At 55.4% G+C, this 26,448-nt stretch overlaps 1 protein-coding gene across 2 annotated transcripts; it reads left to right on the top strand.

Annotated features, from left to right (window-relative positions):
• The first annotated feature begins 2,138 nt into the window (after positions 1-2,138).
• On the top strand, positions 2,139-24,754 carry MIER2 (MIER family member 2). 2 transcript variants are annotated; one of them, XM_043912552.1, is made up of 14 exons: positions 2,139-2,209; positions 10,124-10,214; positions 10,790-10,932; positions 12,957-13,082; positions 13,449-13,572; positions 14,016-14,107; positions 14,353-14,422; positions 20,288-20,439; positions 20,664-20,745; positions 20,814-20,908; positions 22,001-22,125; positions 22,204-22,337; positions 23,030-23,450; positions 23,838-24,754. In XM_043912552.1, exons 1-14 carry the CDS (start codon positions 2,201-2,203, stop codon positions 23,857-23,859), a joined length of 1,686 nt encoding a protein of 561 aa, XP_043768487.1. In that variant the 5' UTR covers positions 2,139-2,200; the 3' UTR covers positions 23,860-24,754. The 2 variants fall into 2 exon arrangements, with proteins under 2 accessions (XP_043768487.1, XP_043768485.1); XM_043912550.1 differs by lacking the exon at positions 2,139-2,209 and adding an exon at positions 23,623-23,655.
• The last annotated feature ends 1,694 nt before the right edge of the window (positions 24,755-26,448 follow it).

The raw sequence follows: 26,448 nt of genomic DNA, 5'->3' as shown, positions 1-26,448 counted from the left end.
AGCTTTAGTCCTTCCAGTGAATATTTAAGGCTGGTTTCCTTTACCACTGACTTCTTTGATCTCTGCAGTCCAAGGGACTTTCAAGAGTCTTCTCCAGTACCACAATTCGAAAGTGTCAATTCTTTGGCGCTCAGCCTTCTTTATGGTCCAACTCTCACATCCATACATGACTGCTGGAAAAACTATAGCTTTGACTATACAAACCTTTGCCGGCAAAATGATGTTTCTGCTTTTTAATACACTGTCTAGATTTGTCATAACTTTTCTTTCAAGGAGCGAGTGTCTTTCAATTTCATGGCTGCAATCACCATCCACAATGATTCTGAAGCCCAAGAAAATGAAATCTGCCACTGTTTCCATTTTTTTCTTATCTATTTGCCATGAAGTGATGGAACCGAATGCCATGATCTTAGTTTTTGAATGTTGAGCTTTAAGCCAGCCTTTTCACTCTCTTCTTTCACCTTCATCAAGAGACTCTGGTTCCTCTTCACTTTTTTTTTGCTTTTATTTCTGTTGCTTTGGGAGACTGACCTAAGAAAACATTGGTGAGATTTATGTCAGAGAATGTTTTGCCTATGCTCTCTTTCAGGAGTATTTTGGTGTCATGTCTTATATTTCAGCCAACCTGAGTTTATTTTTGTGCATGTGTATGGGAGTGTGCTAACTTCATTGATTTACACATGGCTGTTCAGTTTTCCCAATGCCACTTGCTTAAGAGACTTTCTTCCATTGTATATTCTTGCTTCCTCTAAGATTAACTGACCATAGGTGGGGGTGTAATTCTGGGCTCTCTATTCTGTTCCATTGATTCATGCCTGTTTTGAACTGATACCATGCTGCTTTGATGACTGCAGCTTATACTACAGGGGAAGAACTTTTCAGACCTGGAACACATCCCTCTCTCCATCTATCCATCTGCTGCTGTTCAGTTGCCAAATCATGTCAGACTCTATGACCCCAAGAACTGCAGCACACCAGGCTTCCCTGTCCCTCATTTTTGATGATTCTTGTTAAAGCTCCCTCTGAGGAGTCTCCTCTGGTCCCCTAGGCTTACTCAAGCCCTTTTCCTCTGTTGCTGCCACGTGTGATTATACAGGGCCCCACTGTCACTGTGTCTTGGTTCACGTTCCTACTTCACTGGACCTCAGTACCCAGTTGAGGGCTGCAGGGGACACTGGGTGACTGATTGACCAAGCTGATCCCTCATCAGTGAGGACCCTCCGTCCAAGGGCCTGAACCCTCAATCTGTATGATGTACACCAATGTGAGTGGGGAGCTCATGACTCATGCAGAGGAGAGCAGGGCAGGCCTTCTAAGACCAGTTCTCTCCTGGCTGGTAGGCTCCCCCAGGGCTAGGCTAGCGCTTTTACATCAAGCATCCAGCACCCGGATGACACTGATATCAAAGGCAGCTTGAAAAGGACCGGGGCTGAGTCCTAGGTCTCCCCTGCATCCATTCTTCCTGGTTTGTGTGAGCCTGAAACCTGTGTGCCACCTCTCTGCTCTGCCCATATTCCCCAGCACTCCACCTCTACTCTAGCCACCATCCTAGTCTCTGCTCTGCCCGCTCTGCCTACACCTTCCACCCTGATGCTCTCAACACATCTCTGAGATGCAAGTATGGGGAATTCTTGTCCGGACCCTCTTGTTCATGCACTTCGCCGCCAGCGCAGGCCCATCACATTTCATCGATTAGACACAACTCAAGACAGCAACAGGTCCAGAGCCAGCGGACGGGCTGGGCTCCACCTGCCCTGCTGACACTGGGCACTCAGTTTCCAAGCCCCCAGTGAGATACGTCGTCACTGGTGCAAACGTGTGGAAAGTTCTAGAACCATGCTGCCCAGACTTCCGTCCTTTTAAGGGCGGGAGTCTCTCCGGGGCTCGGGGTCCTCAGCTGTAACACTTGGGGGGACACCATGGCTTGGAAGGAGGACTGGGGACGCGCGCTTAAGCTCTGTTAATCAGGAATCGGCACTTCCATCCAGGGTGCCCCCACCTTCCAAGCCTAGGCCAAGGTCCGCCGAAACCCGCGCGTCCCAGACCGCGCACCTACTACGCGCCGGCTCGCGCCCCGCCCCGGCCCCGCCCCCGGCCCCGCCCAGGCGCCCCCCGCCCGCCCCGGCGCTTCAGCCAATGAGCGCGCGGCCCCGCATCCGGGGATCCCGGCGCGGCCGCCGCCTCCCGCGCACACACGGCCATGGCGGAGGTGAGTGAGCGGGCCGGGGTAGCCGGCCCCCGCCCCGGCCCGCGCCCACGTCGCCTGGCCGGGCCGCGTGGGGGCCCTGGGCGCCGAGGCCCCAGGCCGGGGCTCGGAGCCGGGCCGCAGTACGGCTCCCATTGGAGCCCGAGGGGCGCGGGGCTCCAACGGCCGTCGCCCCCGGCCCCGGCCCCGGCCCCCCCCTCCCGGGTGCCACATCGCGGGCGGCAGTGCGCATGTGCGGCGCGGGGGTCGGGGGCGCGGGGTGGAGCGGGGGCGGAGGGGGCGCGCGTCCGCAGTTTCCCGCCCCCCCTCCCCCGGCGCCCGCCCAGCGTCTGCTAACTTCGCGGAGCGCGCTTTCCCACCGGACCCTGGCTCACCGGACCCCCGCCCACTGACCCCACCAGCGGCGCTGACGCCCCTCCCCGCGGCGCTCTCCCTGCAGAGTCGTGCCCCATCCGGCCCTCAGCCCCCTGACCCTACCCACCCCTGATCCCGCGGCTCTCGCCCTGCGGAGTCGTGCCCCCTCCGGCCCCCAGCCCCCTCACCCTACCCAGCCCCCACCCCCCGGCGCTGACCTCGCGGAATCTTGCTCTTCTGACCCTACCCACTCTCCACCCCCAGGCGCTGGTCCCGCGGAGTCGCGCTCCCGCCGGATCCCGGGACCCTGGGCGGGACTCGAGCTCCCACCTGGGGCCAGCCCGGCGCGGAGGGCTGCTTTTTCCCGCGGCTTGAAGTTGCTTCGCGGAGCCTCCTCTTTCTGTTCGCAAAGCGGGCCCAAGACCCCGAATCCTTGGGGCCGGACCGATGTTGGAGTTCAGAGTGTTTCGGATTTGAGGATCTGTGGGGTTCTGGGCTGTGATGCTTGAGCAAACTCAGCTGGGATCGTCGACACCCAGACACCCGGTAGTTTCGTGGCGGGTCGAACCAGGGATGAAAAACTTTCACTTTGAGGGCTTTTTGGAATGTTGGATAAAGCAGTGCGAACCTTCTTTCACCTTTTAGGGCTGTAGAGAGGATGAAATGAATAACGCATCTGCTAGGGACTCAGCAGACGTGACTCTTAGTGCAGACGATCAGTGTGGGGACTCCAGGCAGGTCCCTGGACTCAGCAAGTATTTCTCACGCAGTGGGTGAGGCTGCCCAGGGCCCAGAGAGGAGCAGACACCCCCCCGGGTCCTGGGATGCTCGGCCTGGTCAGGGAGCCACGCTGGGCTGTGTGTCTTGGCGCTGCGTGGGTGGGTGTTCTGGAGGGTGGAACTGGCCATTCTGTCCCACCAGTGACTTTCGCAGGGTCAACAACAGGCCCTGCGTTTGTGCCAAAGAGGGTGTGGGCATACCAGTGCAAGGCCAGACCTCCCTAGCCCATTCCTGTCTTATATGCGGGTGGCTGAACCCAAAGGGCTCTTCCAGAGTAGTTCTCTTTGCTTAGAGGACATTTGGGGAAACAAGTCTCCTGGGCAGTGGCTGTACTTGTGGGATGGAGGTAGAAGCCAGGTCTCCTGACAGCCCAGCAGGAGCTTGGCTGTCCGTGGGTGTTTCTGCCTCAGGGACCAGCAGAACAGGTGGGTGGGACAGACTCCCCAGTCAACCTGCCCTGAGTGGTCCATGGTTTGGCTGTTGACTCTGCCCTGTCAGGGCTCCCAGGTGTCCAGTTTGGGGTGAATTGGTGCTGGTTTCTTAAAAAGAAAACCAACTCAGTGGGAGGCCCTGAGGGCCTGGCAGTGGGGGACAACAGGTATGCAAATGCCAGTGGTGGAGGGCATGGCTGGCTTTTGCCTGGGAGGCTGCCCCTATCTCTGGAGCCTTTCACTCTGCGCCGCCTTGGGCCAGTCTCTGAGCTGAGGTCCCACAAGATCTTGGCTCCGTGCTTGCACAGAGGCTGAGCCTTGTGCAGTTCCTGTTTTGAACCAATATAAATGGTGATTCCTGACCAAGCAGTGAGTGCTGATTTTTCTCTTCATCAAGGTAGCCATCAGCACCCTGAGAAAAGGTGGGGTGCTTCTTACTGTTTTGCTTGCGGATCCCAACTTAATCTTTAAAAAGCTGAGTCCACTGTCTGTATCTTGTGCTTAAGACACGGCTTTTTGCTGTCCTTAGGGTAAAGTGCATCTTTGCCTTGTGATCCTCAGCCCAATGGCCTTGTTCTACGAGGATCCCCTGCACCTTCTCCACCCCTGGGCTCCTGTCTCCCTGTGACATCTGCACCCATGGGGGCCTCGCTGTGTGGTGGCGTCCGCTGCCCTACTGGCCTCTGTGTGGAAACAGCCATACGGGCCCTCCTTCATCCCTGGTGCAGGGCCCCCACCCTGTTTTCTCCCCTCAACACCCTGCACATCTGCTGTTGGTCAGTGTCCCCAACTAGGTGGGTGACTTGCCGAGACTGGCAGGCAGAACCTGTTTGCTGATTGCTGTGCCCCTGGGGCCTTCTGCATGGGAGCAGGTGCTGCATGGGCTGTCAGTCAGCAGTGGGACCACCCACCTGCTGGGGGGCGGGCGGGGTTCCGGTTAACTGCTGCTGTGTGATGAGCCACCTCTGCAGCCAGTTTCTCGAAGCGGCCAGTGCTTCTTAACTACCTGTCCCAGCCTGGAGGTCTGGCTGGTCCCGCCTGTGGTTGCGGCTGGTTGGTGGCTGGGCTGAGCCGCCCACGTGTGGCTGCAGCGCTAGCGTGGCCTGCCCTTGTGGCTTGTGCTTCCTCACAGCGTGGCGGCTGGTGGAGATGACACTGCCTTTCACAGCCTAGACTTGGGGGTCACGTGGATCCCTCCCACCAGAGTCCCAGGCCCAGCCATTGCACAGGAAGGGGGTGTAGGACCCCCCTCTGGAAGGAAGGCATGGGGTGTCCCATACTTGGAGGAGGAGCCTGTGGGTGGGGTGCCTGGTTCGCAAAGTGGAGGACAGACCCCGATGTCTCTGTGGGTGAGTTGGACCCAGACACTGCTCTGACCCGTCCAGCTGTGCCTCCGTCCTGTTTGAGCCCCTGCTCTGTCTGAGCCCCCACTGAAGACAGGGCAGGGCCCCTCCTTCCTCCTGAGTGAGCCCCCTCCCTCCCATCTGGGCCCCAGGCCAAGGCCCCAAGCCCCGCCCTGGGCTTGTTCTTCCTCCCCACAGTGGCCTTGGGGACCAAGTCCCCACAGTGCTGCCTTTCCTTCTTTCTAACCCTGATTCTCCCCCCTTTTTTCTTCTTTATAAAAAATTTTAACTTGGAATGCACTTAACCAGCTCCTCATCTGTTTCCTTCTCCCACCTTGGCAAAACAGGGGCCTTGGGCTCCAGAGTGCTCTGAATGGGGTGGGGGGAGGGTAAGGTGGACAGGACGCTAGGACCCACTGCTGCGCATGGGCCTGGCTTGAAAGTCGGTGTTGGGGCAACCGTGGTGCTCTCAGAGCTGCCTGAGGTGAGTTTGGGGATCTGAGGCCTGTGGGGAGGCTGAGCAGACCCGGCCTTCCCACTGTTCTCTGGCCACTGTTCCCCCTGCTGCTGTCCGGGCTCCCCTGCCGGCATCCCAGGGCAGACCCCAAGGTGGAGGGGGCGCTGGGCTGAGCCCTTCTCCGACTGCCTGCTGCTGTCCTCATGCTCGGGCCTTGCCCAGAAGGAACATCTCTGGGCTGGCCCCTGCAGGTGGCCTGTGGCCTGCAGGCTGCTGGCCCCTTCCTGGGGGGGCCGAGGGTGCCACTCCGGGGCCGGGTCCAGGCTGCTCCCTTGCTCCCAGTGTTGTTACCTCCTGCCCCAGGTTGAGGGGCTAATCTTCTTACAGCGGCCTGTGTGTGGGGACCCCCTCTCAGAACTTGGGGTGCTTCAGGCAGAGCACTTGGGGGTGCCCCTGGGCACCTCTTCCCTCTTAGAACTTGGGGTGCTCCCACCGAACACTTGGGGTGCCCCGTATACTTCCTCATGGAACTTGGTATGCTCCTGAGAGAGCCCTTGTGGTATTCCCCCTGTACACTTCCTCTTAGAACTTGGGGTGCTCCCGGCCAAGCTCTTGGGGGCTCCCCTACACTTCCTTCCCAAGAACTGGGCCGGTCTCCTGGCAAGCTTCAGACTTCTTACCTTGGTGTTTCCAGGGCCCCGGCTTGCTCTGCCGACCGGCTCTCTGTGGCTTTACTGACCATTTGTGTACTTTGGTTCATGCTCCCAAGAAGAGTGACAGTTCTGTTAAGCGTTTCTGAGTTCCAGAGCGGAGTTTGCACTTGTAGTTGTACCATTTACATGCTCTGTGAGCTTTACTGAGTGACTTGATCTTTCAGAGTTTTAAGTCCTGTATTTCTCTAATGAAGAAAATGATTACGCAACCTCTTGACTCAGTGAGGAAATCAGTATGGAAATTCTTACTAAATACTTAATAAATACTTACTTTTTTCTAAAATTTTAAAGTTTAGTTTATTAACTATTCTAATCTTTTTTTTTGTAAACAGCTTTACTGAGGTATATGTAATTCATTTACTTTACAGTTCTTTCATTTTAATGTGTCCAATTCAGTGGTTCTTTGTATATTCAGAGTTGTATAGGCATCACCAGTCAATTTTAGAACATTTTCACCAGTCCAGAAGAAACTGTGTCCTCCTTAGTCATCTTTCTCCTCTCCCCCAGCCCCTGACAACCAGGAACCCACTCCCTGTGTCTGTGGATTGGCCTGTCTGGACGTTTCCCATCAGTGGAATCACACCCTGTGTGTCTTTCTGTGTCTGCTTCTCTCACTGAGTTTCGTGTTCTCAGGGTCCATCCGTGTAGTAATGAGTTCTCTCCTTTTCGGGGCTGAGTGATATTCCATCCAGTGTCTCTTTGGGTTCGTTCCTCCTTTGGCTATTGTGAGTCAGACTGCTGAGAACACTCATAAACAGATCTCAGTGTGGATGAAGATTTCTGCTTCTCTTGGGTGTTGTCAGGGAGGAGAGGCTTGACTTTTCCCTCTGCCTGCCTGGGTCCTGTCTGGGGCCCCATGGTTCAGGCTGACAAGGGCAGGTTCACAAGAGAGAAACAAGCAGCTTGTTAGGCAGGTGGTGTGTGTCACGTGGGAGAACCCTGTGAGGAGTCCCCTGGAGGGTGTGAACAGCAGGGTGGTCAGTGCAGAGGGAAGGCCTTGACCCTTGGAGGTGGTGCCTCATGGGTAGAGGGGTGAAGGGCTGGTCAGTAGGCTGTGTGTACTCCGCCCCTGCACACAGGTGGTCGGTCTACTTTCTCACTGGCTTCCATGCTTGACACTGTGCCAGGGCGGTGTGTTGGGGGTACCCCCGACCCCCAGGTGTGCTCCTTGTGCCGTCCACTGTAGGTCCCCTCCCACGGGTCCATGTCCCCACACTTGGTGTCACATATCCTCCTGATCTCAGTGTGCTCACTTGCCCTCCTGACATCGAGCCTTGTTTCCATGTACTGATTGGCTGTGTGTGTAGCTCTTTGGAGGCTTTGCCTGTTTAAAAATCTGGTTTCCTTTTTCTTGATGATCTGTAAGAATTCTTTACGTATTTTAGATACAAGTCCAGTTTTAGAGCTGCGTGATCTGCACATATCTTTTACTGGTCTTTGGGTTACCTTTGTACTTTCATGATGCTGCCCTTTGAAGGACAGAGAGTTTTAATTTTGATGAGATGCAGTTTATTGTTCTTTCTTTTGTTGTTTATGTTTTTTTGTGTCTCACCTAAGAAACCGTTGCCTGGTGAGAAAGACTCATTGCCTTGGTTTCTTCTAAGAGTTTGATAGTGTTAGCTCTTATATTCGAGGTCTTTGATCCATTTTGAGTGAATTTTTGTGTGGTGTGGGAGAGGAGTTGAACTTTATTATTCTGTGTGTGGATAGCCAGGCATTCCAGCACAATTTGTTGAAAAGACTGTTTTAATACATGTTGAATTTTTCTGTCACCCTTTAAAAAATCTGTTTGCCTGTAAATTCAGAGATTTACTTCTGAATCCTCAGTTTTGTTAGTTTGATCTGACTATCTCGCCTTATGTCAACACCACACTGTTTTGATTACTGTAGCTTTGCAGTACTTTTGAGGTTGGGAAACGTTCTTTGCCCTCAAGATTGTTCTGGCTGTTCAGCGTCCCTGAGTTTTCTTGTGATTTTTGGGACAGTTTCTGTGTGGAAGCCAGTTGGGTTTCTGATGGGCCTGTCATTGAACCTCTAGATGAGTTGAGGAACATTGACATCTTGGCAGTTGTAAGTCTTGAGCTAGGAATATAGTCTTTTTCCATTTTATGTAGATATTTAGTTTCTTTCAACATTCTTGGCACTTTTCAGAGTATTAGTTTTGAACTTCTTTTGCTTCTTTTATCCCTAAGTATTTTGTTCTTTCTGATGCTGTTGTAAATGGAACTGTGTTCCTTGTTTTCTTTTTAGATTGTTTGTTGGTACTGCATAGGAGTAAAGTTTCTGTGGCTTGTCTTGTGTCCTGCAGCCTTGCTGAACTCACTTACTGGTTCTAGTTTTTTCAGTATCTTTAGTATCTTCTGTGTCCCAGGTCATGACGTGTTTTTCCAACTTGATTCCCTTCATTTTACTTTCCTGCCTACTGGAACCTCCAGGACGGCATTGTGTAGACAGTGCCCTGGTCTCCGGGAGGCGGCAGTGGCTGGGGTTGGGTGGAAGTTCGCCTGCAGGCCTCATGTAGTCAGTGTTTCCATCATGAGAGGTGTTGGGCTCGGGCAGGTGCTGTGTCTGTGCGTCTGCTGAGAGGACGCCGTGGGTGTGCATCTGGTCTGTGCTGTGGTCGGCTGTCGCGCTGGGTGTCACCTGTGTGTTGCGTCCCTGTGCTGAGCCACTCCTTGTCTCCGTGTGGTGTTCTCTGCATGTCGCTGAATTCAATTTGCTCGTGTTTTGTTGGGGAATACTGTGGTTCTGTTTATAAAAGTTATTGGTCTAGTTTTCTTGTTCTTACTAAGCTTTTGAACATCGTGATAATGGTAGCTGTTGTACTGTTGTTTTTTTTTAATGTAGTTCTAAAAATTTGAGGTATAATTTATGTCCTTCATAATATCTCCACCTAAAGTGTTGAATTTAGTGGTTTTTAGTATGTTCACAAAGCTTTGAAACCTTCACCCTTACCTGGAACATTCCATCATCCCAATAGAAGCTCACCCCCATCAACAGTTACCCCCTCCCCAGCCCCTGACCACCAGGAACCCACTCTGTGTCTGTGGATCAGCCTGTTCTGGATGTTTGCCATCAGTGGAATCACACCCTGTGTGTCTTCCTGTGTGTCCTTTTCTCCCTGAGCATCTTGTTTTCAGGATCTGTCCATGTGGTAGCAAGTGTCAGGGTTTCTCTCCTTTTCACGGCCGAGTAATATTTCATCCTGAGGGTGGACTGTGTCTTTATTCTTTCACCTGTTGATGGGCGTTAGGGTGTTTACACCTTTGGGCTGTTGTGAGTCATGCTTCTGTGAGCACATGTGTATACCTTCTAGTATGGACATAGGTTTTTGGTTCTTTGGGTGTGTACCTAGGAGTAGAGTTAATTGCTGGGTCATTTGGTAACTGTTTATGTTTGGAGGAATTTCTGTATTTCTCCATGGTGGCTCTTGCATTTTGAACGTGACGTTTTGGAGGCTGGGTCCTTTTGTGTGGCTGTGGTGTCAGCACCTGGCTGCAGGTGTTGGCTGGGCTGTGTGTGAGCGTGGCTCACCTGACACTGTGTCCTGGCCATGATCAGCTGCTGGTGGCTGGCTGATCCAGGCTCCTCATGGTGCCCACAGGTGCTATTCCCACGTGGAGGAGGATCCAAACTCGCTGGTGGCAGCCCTGTGGCCCTGAGCATCTTTGCCTGGGCACTTGGACTCCAACTGTGACTGAAAGTCTGGCCCACTGTGCCCCCGCCCCCAGCCAGTGGAGGTCGCTCCTGTGGCCCTGATGTACCCTGGGGGCCAGCTCTAACCATGGCCAGGCCATGTGGCTGACTACGGGCTATAACCCTGCTCCTCTCCTCCACAGGCCTCCTCACTGGAGAGGCAGAGCCCTGGTGCGGCCTCCTGCCTGCCTCACAGTCTGTGCCCCGGGGAGCCCAGCTTGCAGACCACAGCAGGTACCTTACCTGTCACCCCTCTCTGGGTCGCCAGGGCCTCAGTGGGGGCGAGGGCAAGCCAGCTGGTGGTCAGGACCTCCTTCTTGGCCAGGTCCACCCCCAAGTTTGGGGTGGGGGCTGCAGGAGGGAGGGTGCTGGGTGGGCACTGTCTGGGGGCCCTGTGCCTCCCCAAACTGGCCACCGGCTCCTCCTGTCCGGCTTCTGGACGCTCCAGCCCCTCCTGTTGCTCTTGGGACCCACATGCAGACCTTCACTATTTCCTGCTGGGGTTGAGTGAGACCTGGCTGTGTCCTTTCTTGTTTCTTTACAAGTCACTGTACTGAGGAGCAGCATGGAGATATAGCAGTGAGCACATCCTGGGTCTTTGGGGAAGGCTCCAGATCTGGTCATGTCCGCCAGCTACTGGGCTGGGACCAGAGGAGGGTGGGGCATTTGTTGGGCGGCTGTGTGGATATACACATATGTGCATACACCACACAGCCCCAGGGCCCCCAGGCTTCCTCTGCCCCGTGGTCTCAGCCTTAGCGCGAGGTTTGGGACGGGTGCAGAGCTCACCAGGCTGCTGTCCCCCACAGTGGTGTCCATGGGCTCTGCAGACCATCAGTTCCACCTGGCGGAGATCCTGTCACAGAACTACGGCGTCCGGGAGGAGCACGAGGGTGCAGCGCGGGGCCCAGAGAAGCCGGAGGAGGAGCTGGAGAAGGACTTCGTCTCCCAGGTACCCAGCAGTGCGGGCAGGGCATCAGTAGCCTCGCAGCTGCTCCATGTGTCCACTCGGTCTCTGAGCCCACCAGGCTCTGTCAGCAGAGGCGCGGCCGCACCAGCCGGTCCTGCCTTCGTGGCGCGCTGGGCTCCAGACCAGCTGGCCTGGAGAGTGAGCCAGTGTTCTCCAGCTTTTTGACTCCAGACCCCCCTTTTGTGTTCTTAACAATTATTGGTGCTCTCAAGGAGCTTTGTTTATATAGGTGATGCAGCAAACCCATTGTAAGTAGAAATAACACATTTTTGTGAAAATATAACTGTTTTCCAAACAAAAAAAATATAAGGGAAAAGAGTGAAATAGTTTTACATTTCTGTAAATCTCTCTGAAATGCTGACTTAAGGCAGATGTCAGTCTGTTGTGGTCTGTCTCTTAGGTTAGAGAGTGAGTCTTGCCTCTTACAGATCTGTTCATGGAAAAGGCAGGAGTATTTACCAGTCTGTTGACATAGTTGTGGATGCTCTCTGATGCTGCAGCAGAGTGCAGGAGGTGGCAGCGTCATGGGCTGGACCCCGTAGCCACATCCGATGAGCTCTGTCCTTGTGTTAGGGTCCACTGGTCTTGACCTTGGAGTGGTTCTGACCCCAGGGTGGCCCTGATCCTGGCGGCGCTGACCCCAGAGTGGTCCTGACCCATGTGTGATCTCGTCACCTTCTGTGTGGATGAGATGCTGGCTGGGTGCTGGTGCCACGATGTGTAAGTCCTGTGCGTGTGCACAGAGTCTGCCATGTAAAATCCAGAGAGCACATGTGTGCCAGTCCCACAGAATGGGATGTTATAAGCAGCAGGTTTATTTTTGTGCTGTTTGGGGCCTGGAAGCCCCAGACCAAGGCTGGCCTGCCCTGGCATGTCTGCAGGGAGATGCTCAGCTGCAGGTGCGGCTTCCTGTGCAGCCTCTGAGACTGCGACCCTCACAGTCAGGGTGAGCGCAAGCTCTCTGGTCTCTTCTTGTGAGAACACTGGCCTCCTGGGTCAGGGCCCTGTCCTGTAGCCTTAATTAATTAATTAATTTATTTTTGGCTGTGTTGGGTCTTTGTGGTTGTGCACAGGCTTTCTCTAGTTGCAGCAAGCGGGGGCTGCTCTCTAGTTGGGATGTGTGGACTTCTCCAGTCACAGTGGGGCTTCATTATGTCAGCTTGGAGGTGGGGCACACAGACGTCAGTTTGTTAAATATCAACACTGACCTTACCAAATGTCTTTCAAGTACTGGGACCAAAAGAGTAGTCACTGGACATTTATTTAGCTTGGTGTGTCACTTAGTACTGATTTGGTCTTAAAACCAAAACATGTCTTCTGTTCAAAAAGGAGAAAACAGTCTTAAAGAGTTCAACTTGAATTCAAAACTTCTCAAAAGTAACCGAAAAAAAAGTCAGCTATTCTTTAGCTGAATACCTTATCTATTTTCCTTCAGGGGAGCTCCCTGGTGGTCAGGTGGTCAGGACTCTGTGTTCTCACTGGAGGGCTGGGCAGTCAGGACTCCGTGTTCTCACTGGAACACAGGGTTCAGTCCCTGATTGGGGAAGTGAGATTTGTAAGGCACATGGTGCAGCCAAAAACATCTTTTTCTTGAGATACAATTTTTATTCGCTGATTAAGGAAAAGAAAGAACGTGTAATAACATCCAAAGCAAAAGCGGATACACCTGCCTTTTATATTGCCTTTCCAGCCTTGCAGTGGGCATTGGGGTTTATTACTTTCATGCTGTCAGATCCAAGTTTTCCAAAATTGGGATATTCTGCTCGAAAGCATTTATGCCAAGGTTTACTCTGGTGACAAGCAGTCAGTGGTTTTTCTTGAAGGAGCTGCTCCCTTGGTCCAAGACTGGGATGCCCTCTGGGGAGCTGAAAGGAGTCGGTAGACGAGGGCTGGACTTGGGGTCTGGCTAGTGTGAACCACTGGGACTGGTCGTGGGGCTGATGGGCTCAAGGGCAGGGGGCCAGAGCCCCCAGCGCAGTGCCCCTGACATAGCCCTGCCCCCACAGAGCAGCGACATGCCCCTTGACGAGCTGCTGGCCTTGTATGGCTACGAGACCTCGGACCCCATCTCGGAGCACGAGAGTGAGGGCAGTGATGCTGCAGCCCACCTGCCCGACATGACCCTAGACAAGGTGAGGGGAGGCTTCGGGACTGGGCAAGAGGGCCCTGGACAGGTACGGGTGTGGTCAGGAAGTGTGGGCTGCCCACCCAGGATCTGTGTGGCCAAGGGGAGGGCCCTGGGAGGGAGAGACACCGGGTCCCGAGCAGGTCTTGGCGGGGTCAGAGGGGAGGGGTTCTGACTGTCCTAGGTCTCAGGCAGAGGCACATCCCCTCCCTGGCTGGCAGCCCCTGGGGACTGGGGAGAGCAATCCCTCGGGGGTCCCGGGTGCTCCTACAGGGAGGCTCATCCACATTGGCACCATCATGCTATCATCATTAGTGTTATTTGAGATCGTAAAAATAAAGTACAAAATTGTTCTTTACTTTCTTGTTAAAAGGACCAAATAGCGAAGGATTTGCTTTCAGGGGAAGAAGAGGAAGAAACACAGTCCTCAGCCGATGACCTCACCCCATCTGTGACCTCCCACGAGGCCTCCGACCTTTTCCCTAGTCAGAGTGGATGTAGGTGACCCCTGCTTTTGCCCCCGAGCTGCTGGGGGCTCAGACCTCGGGGCCCCTGGGGTGCCTGCTCTTGCTGGAGCCCCTCTGGGCACCATCCCTGTGCAGAGGCTGGTGACCTGGGTTTATGCCATGGGGGAGCGTGTTGGTTCTTGTGCTGAATGTCTGTTAAGTCCAGGGGATCTTGGGCTGTGACCCGGCCGGCGGTGCACTGCAGCAGGAGATGTTGAATTTCCGCCCCCCTTGGGTTTACGACTGCAGCAGAGCCCCTTGCGGACCCTGCTTCTGTGCCATCTCGCCTCATCCCCTGGCTGGGACCTGGGCCCACCACCTCTCAGGAGGGGCACACTTGGGGGTCAGGTGGCTGGAGAGCGGGGTGGGGACCTGGGGGCTGCCAGGGTCTGTTGGCAGAGAGCACGTGCCTCACTGTTCCTCTTTTTCCGAAGCCTGCTTCCTGGCTGATGCGGACAAGGAGCCTGGCTCCTCCAGCTCATCAGATGCTGAGGAGGACCCACTTCCTGCCAACAAGTGTAAGAAGGTGAGCAGCTCTGACGCTGGATTGGACTCAAGCATGAGTGCTGTGGCCCTGGTCCTGTCCGGGGGCTCCCCCACTCCCTCTACCCCACCACAGGTAGACACACCGTTGCTCGCATACCTGCACATTCCTAGGCTTGGCCTCAGAGCAGACAGGAAGACTCAGCCAGTCCTGGCTCTGGGCAGCGGCCTGCAGCCCCCATCAGCACCGTTGTCCGCCCTGACCCTCCTGGGCCTTTGCCTTTGCAGGAAATCATGGTTGGGCCTCAGTTCCAAGCTGACCTCAGCAACTTGCACTCGAACCGGCATGGTGAGAAGAGTAAGTGGGCCTGGGAGCTGGGGGGCAGGGAGCAGGAGAAATGCCACCCAGTCCTCCAGGAAAGATTTTGGTGTCCAGCCAGAGCCGGTTCCCAGGTCCTCTGAGTGAGCCTGAGAGTCCCAGCCCAGCTCAGGTGCCACCTAGGGCAGCTGACCTGCAGGGCGCTCTGGGAGGTAGCTGTCCCTCCCTGCTGGCTGGCTGTGGGCCCTGAAGTTACCCTGAGCCCCGGCCCAGGGCTGCTGTGCTTGTTCTGGGTGTGCGGGCTCTCCGCACGTCGCCCACAGGTCAGTCCCTCATCTCATCCGGGGCTTTTCCTGAGCAGTGTTTTTCTGCTCTGCCCTGTTCCTGAGGGCACTCGCCATCTGACTTGATGTGTGTCTGTGTGTCGATCTCACTGGAATTTAGAGCTGGGCCTCCGTTCTTTGAGGAAGAAGGCATCCCTTCTGTGTGCAGGTGTTGAGGTCAGGACGTGAAGGCAGGTGCCTGTCAACTAGGATCTGTTTTTCTTTGCCCCAAGGCTCCTGCATGCCCTGGGCCAGCACTCTGAGCTCAGAGGCTTTTCTGAGACGATTCGGCAGCTGGGATTGGGGGATGGGATAGACAAGGGAGCTGGGAACCCTTGGTAAAGAGGGGAATGCCTCCCAGGGCCCCAATTTGGATGTGGGCTGGTGGGATGTGCTTGCTCCTCATAGGCAGTTCGGGCAAAGGATGGGAAACAGGAGGCCGCGGCTGAGCCACGTGCCAGGATGTGCTGGCGCATGGAATCTCCCCAGAGGAAGCTGCGAGCTGAGCCTGTGCTCTCCCACAGGTCTGCCCTTGGTCTCTGGGCTGGGAGCTGGCCTCTCCCTGCAGGGACCCCCACACTGTGTGTGCGCTGTGGGTGCTGCGGCATCAGGTCCCCTGTGTGCACGCCTGTGTTGACTCCTCCTCTAGCTGGTTGCTGTTTTGGTGGTTTGTGGTGTGGCCGTCTTGGTGGACACTCACGCTCATTCCTGGGGCATCATCCAGCTGTGCGGGAGTTCCAGTTGCTCCGCGTCCTCCTCAGCCCTGGGTGGTCTGTCTTGTTGGTGGGTGTGGAGTGGCTTTAAGTGCCTTTTCCTCCCAGTCGATGTCTCCTGCAGATGCCTTCCCAGGCCTTTCCCCTTTGAATGGAGTGCCTTCCTCTCCTGCCTTGCAGTGTCCTGGGTGTGTCTGTGGCTGGCTGTGTGCACTGCAGGCGTGTTCTCCCATCAGTGGGGTCTGATTTCGGTGAAGTCTAGCTTGTCTTTATTTTAGCCACAATTCGCTTGTGTGCTAAGGTGTCTGCAGACCCCCTTCTATGTTGGCGTCTATGATCTAATTTAATTTTAATGTGTGGGTTGGAGGTATGGGTCAGGGTTGACTGCCCCCCCTCCCCCCGCAAGTCCTGCACATGGACATGTCCGTCGTTCCCCCATTGAATTACAGGGGTGCCTCTATCAGAGATCAATGTCGGCAAGGTCCCTCTGCTTTGGGGGTTTCTCTTGTTTTCTCTTGTCTGACCCAGGATCCTGACCACTCTGTCTTAATTGTTGCAGCTCTTAAGTAAGTCTGAGGTGCTCTGAAACCTCCAACTTTGTAACTTTTGTTTGTGCATGCACAGAAGTTTTCAGATTAGCTTGTCCTTTGACCCAGAAGTGCCTGCCGGGATTGATTAGGGTTGCATTGGCTCTTAAAGTTAATTTGGGGAGGAGCAACACGTTAACAATACTGACACTTCTAGTTTCTGAGTGTGGCTGACCTCTCTGTTTAGGTCTTTAATTTCATTAGTTTCAGAGTTTTAAGGGTCTTGTGATTCTTACTAGCAGAAATGCAGTTTGGATTCTTTTAGTTCAAACTTGTACACAGTGTCTTGACTAAATTTTCTTACTAATTTTAATGCCTTGTAGATTCTTTTGCATTTTTAAATGTAACCAATCATATCATTTGTGTATGATAACCTTATTTCTTTCTTTGTGATCTTTGTATGTTTTATTTCTTTTTCTTGCGTCATTTCACTGACTCCAGAAGTAAAAAGAAGTGGTGACTGAGGACATCTGTGTCTTGTTCCCAGACTCGGGGAGGTGTTCATTCCCCACTTGGTGTAACCATAGAATTACATGTATTAGATGAGAAGGTTTCTTTCTGATTTTAGTGGCAGACAATTTTTGCTGTGAATTTTGTCAGATAAGTTTTTCTGCCTCTACATCTGTGGTCATTTTTTGTTTTGTTCTTTCGATGTACTGAATTGGTAGATTTTTAGACATTAAACCAGCCTTGGATTCTGGAGTAAACCATACCAAGTCACGAAATACTGTCTTTTACGATAATGATAGAGGTGTGTACAGTCGATCCTTTTTATTTGCGGATTCTGTATTTGTGCATTTACCCTGTGGCTAAAATTAACGTGTGAACCCAGAATGAACACCTGTTCAGGGTCATTTTTGGGTATGCATGTGTGCAGAGGGTAGAAACATTGAGTTGTCCGGAGTACATGTTCCCGGGAAGGTTGACCCAGGGAAGCTTCCTTCTCTGTTCAGCTCTCAGCTGTCAACACAAGCCTCACTCGCGTCCACTAAAGCCTGTGGTTTTCGTGTTTTGTGGTTTAAAGTGGCCCCAGGTGTGGTGCTGGGGGCCCTCTGGGATCTTGAGCACATGAGGGCTGAGGTGTGCCTGTCAGAGAAAACGCGTGTGAGGTGAGCTTTGTCCGGGCATGAGCTCTTGCTGTGAACTCGGTATTACTGAGCCCACGACATGTATGAAATGAGGTGTCTTTAAACAGAAGCTCATGTGAACAGCTTGAGCTGTGTGCGTGAGCTGAGCCCATGCTTTGAACAGAGGCGTGCCAGACCCTGACAACTGGGGGACCCTGACCTGTCCTCCCCGGAGCCTTGGTCTGTGCTCCCCACACTGTGCTGGCTACCGCCGAGCACTGCTGCCCCTGAGAAGGCCTGGTGCGTGTTGTCAGCCCCTTCCTTATACAGGGTTTTGCACGTGTGTCCGTGGAGACACTGGCTTGTCATTTCTGTTTATTTTGTCCTTGTGGGGCTCTGGTTTCAGGGTCACGCTTCCTCAGGAAATGGTTGAGAAGTGCCTTTTTCTAGTGCCTGGAGGAATCTGTGTAAGACAGTTACTGCTGCTGCTTTAGATGTTGGAAGGATTCTGTGGTGATGCTCTGTGGGCTTAGGGTTCAGATTGATTTTTTTTGCTGTATATTTTATTTTTTTAATATAAATTTATTTTAATTGGAGATTTTGTGTATGGAAGAGTCTGAATGATTAATTCAGTTTATTTACTAAACATCAGTCTGTTTAGCATTTCTGTTCCTGTTGTGATAAGTTGTATTTCTGAGAAGTTTACCACTTTCACCTAAATTGTTCACTTTTTGGCAGAAAGTCCATAATATTCTCTTATTCTTTTCTTAACGTGTATAGGACCTATAATAATGTCTCTTTTTTGGGTTCTGATACTGGTAGTTTGCAGTTTTTGTTTTGTATTCTCTCGATCAGACTTTTGGGAGTTTATATTAATTTTATTGCCCTTCACAAGGGACAGCTAATTCTTGTTTTGTTGATGTGTCTCTGTCATCTGATTTCTGTGTAGTTGACTTTTATTTCCATCTTTACCTTCTTCCTTCTCTTCAGCTTCCTCCTGTGCTCTAGTTTCCCTTGTGGTACCTTCTCTGACCCTGGTTGTTGAGAAGCATGGGCGCTGAGGCTTCTCTGGCCCCCTTTCTGTGGCTCCTGTTGAGTTGGAGTTCTCTGAGGCCCAAGGCTGTGCGCTGTTCTCTGTCCTTTGAGGTCAGGGGGCTGGGCTCTGTGGCCCGTGTTGTGAATGTTCCTGTGATGTCTGTCTGTCTGTCTGGTATTTGCACAGTACATTCCTTTCTGCCTCCTTATTCACAAAGTGTGGTTTTGTAAACGGAGTATATTGGGATCTGATTTTTGTCAGTTTGCATTTTGAGTCCAGTCCTTACGTCCTGCAACCCCTACAAGTCGGGGGTCACGTCTGCCGTCGTGCTGTTTTCTGCCTCTTGCGTGTATTCTTTGTTCCTTTATTTTGTCCTGTCTTTGATTCATCAGGTAATTTATTCTGTTGTTTTGTCCTCTTTGGACTCTGGTCTTGATGTCTGCGTCACTTTCCCAGTGGTTACCCTGGTTTGCTCTGCATGCATGCGCCCCCGTTCCCCTTCACTTCAGGGGCCTCAGACAGTGTGACTCGTCCCACCTCTTCCCCAGCCTAGCTGGCACTAGCAGGTTGCAGCTGTGAGTGTCTCTGCCCATGGCACCCTCAGGCTGCAATCCATCCCTCCAGCCTCCATGGCCAGGAGATGGAGAACTTTCTCTTCAGTGCTCCTTGTGCCGTTCTGCTGTGGATGAATTCTGAAAAGTATTAATTTCACTTTCATTTTTGAAGACTATTTTCATGGGTGCAGAAGTCTAGGTTTTCAGGCTTTATCCTTTCAACACTTGAACAACTTTAGTCCATTGTCTTTTTGTGTCTGTTTCCATTGAGATTGTTTACTTCCCTTCTGCCTTCTCCTCTGTTGCTCAGGGTTCAGACTGTGGCGTGCCCTGAGCTCCTGGCTCTGTGGGTCAGAGTTGCCAGTGGACTTCCCGCCCTCCTCTCTCTAGAGCTGGCCCAAGGCCTTGTCCTTGTTCTCTGTGACTCAGTCACACACGTCTCAGGTGCTTGTCCATCCCCCCTCGCTTCTCAAACTGTGTTCTCTTAAAGCTTCAGTTTGATATATTTGAACAAAATTCTTTGTGATGTCACTGATCATGTCATTTGCTGCTGTTGAAGCTACCTGATGGTTCATAACTCACACACTGTGTTTTCCAGTCCTCGGATGCTTGTGTGATTCTTTTGAATGGATTTCAGTTCTCTGCTGAAATTTCGCAGCTTTCTATTTGTTTTGTTCTTTTCTGCTGTCATCTTACCTCATGGATCATGGTTATTTTGAAATCCTGCGTGTCAGCTCTGATGTCTCACTGTCTGTGGACTTACCTGTGGTCACATGGTTCCTCTCACCCTGCTGTGATAGGTCAACACACAGCCATGGTGGCAGGTGTCACTTGTTCTCTGGAGCGGCCCGCTCTCCCCTCTGGCTGACCCCCCTGGTCCAGTCTGGGACTCAGGTTGACTTTGGAGGTGGAGAGGAGTGGCTGCAGGTCCCTGGGCATCAGCCCTGGAGTGGCTGGTCCCCCACAGGAGAGACTCCAGCCTGGAGTGGGTTCCGTCTTCAGTCCCTCCGCTGGGTGTTGGGCTTGTGTGTGTTGTTTAGTTTTTGGTTCCAGTGGCTCTTCCCTGGATAACTGAGAGGTGCTGGCACTGGGGTCTCCCTCTGCCTCATCTCCACTATGTGCTTTGCCCACCTAGGGGCTGCCCGCTGGATGCAGACTGCAGCCTGAGGGGGGAGTCTGGCTGGTGTGTGGTGCTGACTTGAGGGCTGTGGTGGCTGGGGGGCTCTGGTTTGAGCAAGGCTCTCACCCAGGTCTCACCCGTACTTGAGCCTGGGCTCCATGTGTTGCTCCCTTGATCCCGCCTTTCCCCTCCCTGAGCTCTCTCTGCAGCTGCCTTCTCAAAGGCTAGGGTCAGAAGTCCCCCTTCCAGCCTCAGGTTAGTTGCTACCTCCTCCGGGAAACTGGCCCTGATTTCTGGCCACTCGGTCCCCACTGGCCTCTCCACACTCCCACCTTGGTGCCCAGAGCCGGCCCTGAGGGGCACAGAGGTGGAGGCCAGCCCAGGCCACCAGTCAGGCCCTTGTCCTCTGGAGGGGCAAAGTTGGCCTGCCCTGCTGGGCTTCCTGGGAAGTGGTCAGAGGAGATGACCTGCGTGCCCACACGTGACCTTGCCCCTTCTGCACAGTCTACGAGAACGAAGACCAGCTGCTCTGGGACCCCAACATCCTTCCCGAGAGGGAAGTGGAGGAGTTCCTGTACCGGGCGGTGAAGCGGAGGTGGCACGAGATGGCTGGGTCTCAGCTTCCGGAGGGAGAGGCTGTGAAGGACAGCGAGCAGGTGGGCTGCCCATGGGGTGGAGGGACTGCCAGGCCAGAGGGGCGGGAGCCAACGTGGTCCTATGCTTGTGACGAATTCATTTGGAAACCGCTAGTGACAGGAAATGGTGGAGTGGATGCCCCCACCGCATCCATCTCCCCGGCCCTGTGGCAATGTGGACCACCCCCCACCCCCCGAGGTGAGCAGGCAGAGATCTCAGTGGCTGCCACCCCCCCAACCCCCAGGCGCTGTACGAGCTGGTGAAGTGCAATTTCAATGCAGAGGAGGCCCTGCGGAGGCTGCGGTTCAACGTGAAGGTGATCCGAGGTGAGCGCTGGTCTGCCTGGGGGCCCCCTAACTCCTGCTCCGCTGCTGACTGCCCCCCACCCCTGCAGACGGGTTGTGCGCCTGGAGTGAGGAGGAGCGCCGCAACTTCGAGCATGGCTTCCGCGTGCATGGCAAGAACTTCCACCTGATCCAGGCCAACAAGGTGAGTCCTGCCTGCTGCCCATGGCTCCACCTGCAGCAGGAGGTCAGGACGAACCCCCCCAGGCTCCTTGCGGCTCTGGGTTCCTCCCCGCTGCTCCCCTGGAAAGGCTCCACTCTGGGGACAGATCCGTGCTCACTGCCGATTCCCCAACTCCGACCCCACCTGCACTCCCTCCCAACTCCCTTGCCTAGGGACTAAGGGTTTCCATGTTCACTGTACCCAAGGAGGAGGTTCTCCTGCCATGGCACCCACGGGGTGTGGCCAGCATGGCTGCCAGGTCCCAGGTCCACATGCCCTTCCCCACAACTGTGTCCTCCTCCTCCCCAAGCCCATGTCCTTCTCATCCAGACCTGCCGCTGCTGGTCTCCCCATGTCCTGCTCAGTGCTGCCTGCCTGTGGCTCCCTGACCTATGGCACAACCCCGGCCTTGCCCACACACAGCCCCGGACATCTGTCTGGCTGGGCGCCCGTGGCTTGTCTGGGAGCCTGACTCTCCCTCTTGTTTTCACGTGACTCCTCCAGCCCGTCATCCCTGACATTTGTCTTGCTCCCCTAGGGCTGGCAGGCCTGGTCCTTCCACCCTCCATGGGATGCTCATGGCTGGGGCTTCAGAGTCTTCCCTCACAGGGTTGGAGTAGTGTGGGGCCCATGTGGGCTGTTGTGGGCAGGGATGGGCCCAAGACCAGGCCCAGCATGCCTGGGCCCACTGGTCTTCCCATGGGGGCTGCTTCTGCTCCTGAAGCCCCCAGTGTGGGCCCACCCCCACCCCACCCCACCTCCCCCAACCACTGCCCCCCAGCCCCCCTCCCTGAGCACCTGGCTTAGGGTTCATGGTCTTCTTCCCACACGAGTCTCTAGTCAGCCATGACGCTGGCCTCCAGGAAGCCAGTCAGTCTTGCTTCTGGGGGTGGGGGGTGTCCTGTACCTCTCGTCCCAGGCCCTCCCGGGCACGGGTGTCAGGTCCCGTATTCTGGGTGCAGCAGTAGGTTCTCCCATCAGCAGCTGGGCCACCATCTGCGGCATCTGCTCTTCCCTGCTGTCCGGGCAGTGGGGGAGGTAGGGCCGGGCTGAGCTGACTGGCACTCCCCGCAGGTGCGCACGCGGTCAGTGGGCGAGTGTGTGGAGTACTATTACCTGTGGAAGAAGTCCGAGCGCTACGACTACTTCTCTCAGCAGACACGGCTAGGCCGCCGGAAGTACGGCCCATCAGGAAACACGTGCGTGCCAGGCGCCCACGGGTGCTGGGAGGGCACTGGGCCTGAGGCAGCCCCAGCCCTCACCCCCTCTCCCCGCAGGGATGCCGACCAGGACCTGGAGGGCAGTGACCCCGACGGCCCTGGCCGCCCCCGCTCCTCGCCACCCCTGCCCCTGCCTGCCGCTGCCCACGGCCCGGGTCCTGAGCATGACCGCTTGGCCCGGATGCACGCGGGTGAGTAGGGGGCAGGCCCTGTCCTCAGGGCCCCTCTTCCCTGGTCTCCAACCTGGGCCACTGGACACTGAAGAAGAAGAGCAGGGGTCTGGGGCCCCTGTCTTTCCACTCATGTGGTCTCATAGGGCATCTCGCACATGAGGTGCCCTTGGGGTCTGGCTTTCCCTGTGGGGGGAGCTCTGTGTGGTCTGTGGCCCTGGGCGGGAGCCCACGGGGTGTTGTGTCCCTCTGGCATCCAGGCCCAGGGCTGTGTGGGAGCAGGACAAGGCCCAGGTGGTTAGTGCGGTTGTGAAGGGACCACAGGGGACAAGGACCCTGGTCTCGGTCTGCAGGGCTTCCGTGGTCCTGGCTCCAGAGTGCGGTCGGGTCCCTGGTGTGCCCGGTGAGGCGTCTGCGTTCCCCTCACTTTTTCTGTGAACCTGCTGTGTCCTGGCCCACCCTGAGGAATAGAGTCATGTCCTTCCCACAAGTCAGGCCCCTCGTGTCCTCATGTGTCTTACACATTCGTGTGAGCGTTTTGTGAGGAGGGTCCTTGGCTTTGCTGGGCCCAGCAGGCTGGAGCCCACACAGGTTACAGCCTGAGGTGATCAGGACCTCTGGGCCTGCGGGCTGCGGCTGCGTTGCCCTTGACCTGATGGGGCTGGGTGTGGGCACTGTGGGGGCCTGGCCACAGCTGCGTTCTCCCCCCGCAGAGCCCCTGAGCATGGGCAGCGGCATGTCCGGGAATCTTGGCGAGCCTGGGGAGGTCCTTGATGTACCCCCATCCTCGGAGCCAGGGCCTCGTTCGTTCCCGCCACTGGACGAGCCCTCAGCTTTGCCCTTGCCTCGGCGGCCCCCAGCCCTGGCTGAGCCGGCCTTCTTCTCGCCTGCCACGGCCGCTCCAGAGCCCGGTGCCAGCCCAAGGTTGGCCGTGGACTTGACCTTGCCTGAGGAGCTGCCACTCGTCTCCAGCCACGAGGACACTGATGGAGAGCCTGAGGAGGCCGTGGGCCCTCCGCAAGTGGCCTTGTCAGTGGCCGAGTTTGGACTCATCGGCATCGGGGACGTGAACCCCTTCCTGACCTCCCACCCGGCATGCCCGGCCCCCGGGCTGCACTCGGAGCCCCTGTCACAGTGAGTGTGGCCCCCCAGACCCCCCATCTGCTGTGCCCCCATCTCAGGCCACCCTGAGGCCGGTGGGAGGGGCTGCCCCAGGGCCCGAGGGAGGCGTGGCCCGCGAGCAGGCTGTTGGTTTCTTTAGCTTTATTCTCTACTTTAAATTTGGCTTATTTATCTTTCTGACTAGGTAATACATTCATACGGTTCAAAATCCAAAAAGGTACACACGGGGCCAGTGCCAGGCTGCTCCTGGCCCTGCGAGCCGCCAGCCCTCCCCGGGCGCCAGGCCTTGCTGCCTTGGGAGGGGCTGTCGGCAGTGGGGGTGGGTCTCTGGGAGGTAGGGTGGGCCCGGTGCTTGGGGGCAGCACTGATGTCTCCCGTCTCTCCCGCTCTCCCCTGCAGCTGTAACGTGATGACCTGTTGATCCCTGGCCACAGGCGGGCATGTAGCTGGACTGGACTTGGGGCCACTGTGAGGCCTGCCTGTCAGTCTTCCCGACCCCTCCCTTTTTTGCGGGCCTTGGGTGGCGTCTCTTCTGCTCAGAACTCTTCGAGGACCAGGGTGAGCGGGGCCCTCCCATGCCACACACCACGTGACCCAGGCTCCACGCCCAGCCTGGGATCCATCAGGCGGCCGGGCATGGAGGGCCAGCCTGTCCAGCAGCAGAGGCCCTGCCAGGGACAGGGGAGACGGGCCGGACGCCGCCCCACCAGCAGCCTCTGCCGGGCACCCTCAGCGCTCTGCTCACTCGTCTCTTGCGCCCGGCTGGACCATGGGCCGCCCCAGCCCAGGCTCGGGGCAGCTGCTACTCGGTGCCAAACCCCGTGGGGCGCAGAGCCATATACCTCGATGCTGGCCCTGCCCTGCTGTCCGCCCGCTCTCCACTTCAGGAAAAGCTGCACTTTACGCACCCCACCCCCACCCCCTGGGTCCTTGGCTGCCTCGGGTGTGGGTCTGAGGACACGGGACTCACACCTCTTGGCACTGAGGCCCTGTCCGAGCTGCACCGGGGGCCCGGCTCCAGCCCATTTCCCTGACCGAGGAGGTTGTGTTTTTGTTGAGGTCCCAGCAGGACCGCTGGGGTCCTGGGCTTTCTCCTCCGCAGCCGCCTTGTTTTATTTATGTTTCTGTTTACAAATGGGAGTGGGGTCCTCTGGGGGCAGGGCAGCGCTCCCACCCCGTGTCACCAGGGGGCTTTGGCGCGAGCCATCCACAGGGCTGGACTCGACCTTCCCTTGCCCCACCAAGGACCACACTGTGAAGTGACACTGCCTTGACCCCCTTGCTGTTTTATTTATTAAACTTGGTTTGAAGCCCCATAGGTGCCTTGTGGTGGATCGGGCGGGTGGGTGGCAGAAGGTGCCGGTCACTCGGTGGACCCCATACTGGTCTGGCTCTGGGGGCCTGGGGGTTGTGGGGAGCAAGCTCTGTGTCTTGATGATGGTGCAAGGGAGGTCGTCAGGTAAGTGGAAGCGATTCTGAGCTGGCACCGGATGGGGATGGACCTGCCTGTGGGAGCGGGTGAGATGTGGGGGTGCTGGGCGGCAGATGGGCTGGGAGACTGCAGATGGATGGGCTGGGCAGGGAACCTGCACCGGTTCCTCTTGGCTTTTGATGGCTGAGAGTCCTCACCCCTCCTCTGTTTCTCAAGCACTTATTTTTTTAACATGGTATAAGAGTCGGAAACGACTTTGCGGCGGAGCAGCGGTAACGTTTCAGGTTGGCGTTTTCTTCTCGGCGTCCTTGGTGTCCCCTTTATTCCTGGCTTCTCTTGTTTGTCATTCTCACTTGTGTTCCCCAAACACGACATCTTTTTCTTTCCGACTGTGATTTTCTCTTTATGTTTGGATGTGATGTGGTATCTATCCTCTGTGGAGCTCCTGGGACCTGAGGGTCAGTGCATTTCATCACTGGTGGGGACGTGGGGGGTGGGGATGGGGCTTCCCGGCTGGCTTGTCAGGTATTTCTGCTGCCCCTTCTGGGCTCTGCTCCTGGGTCCCCACTTGCCTGGCGGAGCCCAGGTTGTCCTCAGACTGCGTTTTCCTGTCTTCTCTGTGCTACTTGCCCCCTGGCCCTCCTTCCACTGCTCCTGGTCACCGCCTGGCCCATCTTTGACACACACATTGTGTATTTCTTATTGGTTAGTTTTTGGCTGTGCTGTGTCTTCATTGCTGCACGGGCTTTCTCTAGCACGTGGGCTTCAGTAGTGTCCCCTGCTTTGGCAGGCAGATTCTTTACCACTGAGCCACCAGGGAAGCCCCTGGTTTAGGTATCTTGATGGTGAGCTGGCCCTGCCTGCCTGTCTGCAGGTCCACTGGTGTCCATCCCAGACCTGCAGGCAGAATCACCGCCTGCACCCAGGTTTCCTGCTCTGTTCTGGTGCTAGAAGATGCCTGCACTGGCCTCTAGGATGGACTTCTCACAGACAGAAGTGCCACTGTACCTTTACTAGTACTGTTTTCTAGTTCATCCAGTGTTTTCTCCTCATAGCTGGAGTGGAGCTCTTTTGTGACCTACTTTCTAACCACACAAGGGGAGGTGGGTGCTCAGTCTGGGGGAGCCTTTCCCATAGGACATAGCAGGAGGTGACCCTGGTTCCCGTCACTCTGTTGAAGGAGCCGGCCATCAGCTAGCCCATAGAGGCTGGACCCACAAGCAGCTCCCAGAGTGTGGGTGGGATGGAGGAGGTGGCTGCACGCAGACAGTTCTGGGCTAGGGCCTTGTCCTCCTTGGCCAAGGACCCTGGGCTCTGGAATAGGACTGGGCTGTCCCCACAGCTCATATTTTCCTGGTTTGTGGTTCTGAGATGACGTACAGGACTCCCACTTAGATTTAAATCAGGTAAACAAACCTTTAAGGGTAAGTATATCCCATACAGTGGGACATACTTATATTAAAAGTGACTTGTTCACCTGGGATTCAGATTCACCCGAGTCCTGTGCACGTACTTGTTAGACCCAGCAACCCTCATCCTGGGCTGCTGTGAGGACAGAAAGCCCACGTTCCTGGTACC

Source organism: Cervus elaphus, chromosome 9, assembly GCF_910594005.1.
Source record: "Cervus elaphus chromosome 9, mCerEla1.1, whole genome shotgun sequence".
Classification (NCBI taxonomy): Eukaryota; Metazoa; Chordata; class Mammalia; order Artiodactyla; family Cervidae; genus Cervus; species Cervus elaphus.
Note: the sequence above shows the minus strand (reverse complement) of the source record. Positions and strands in the feature narration are given on the sequence as shown.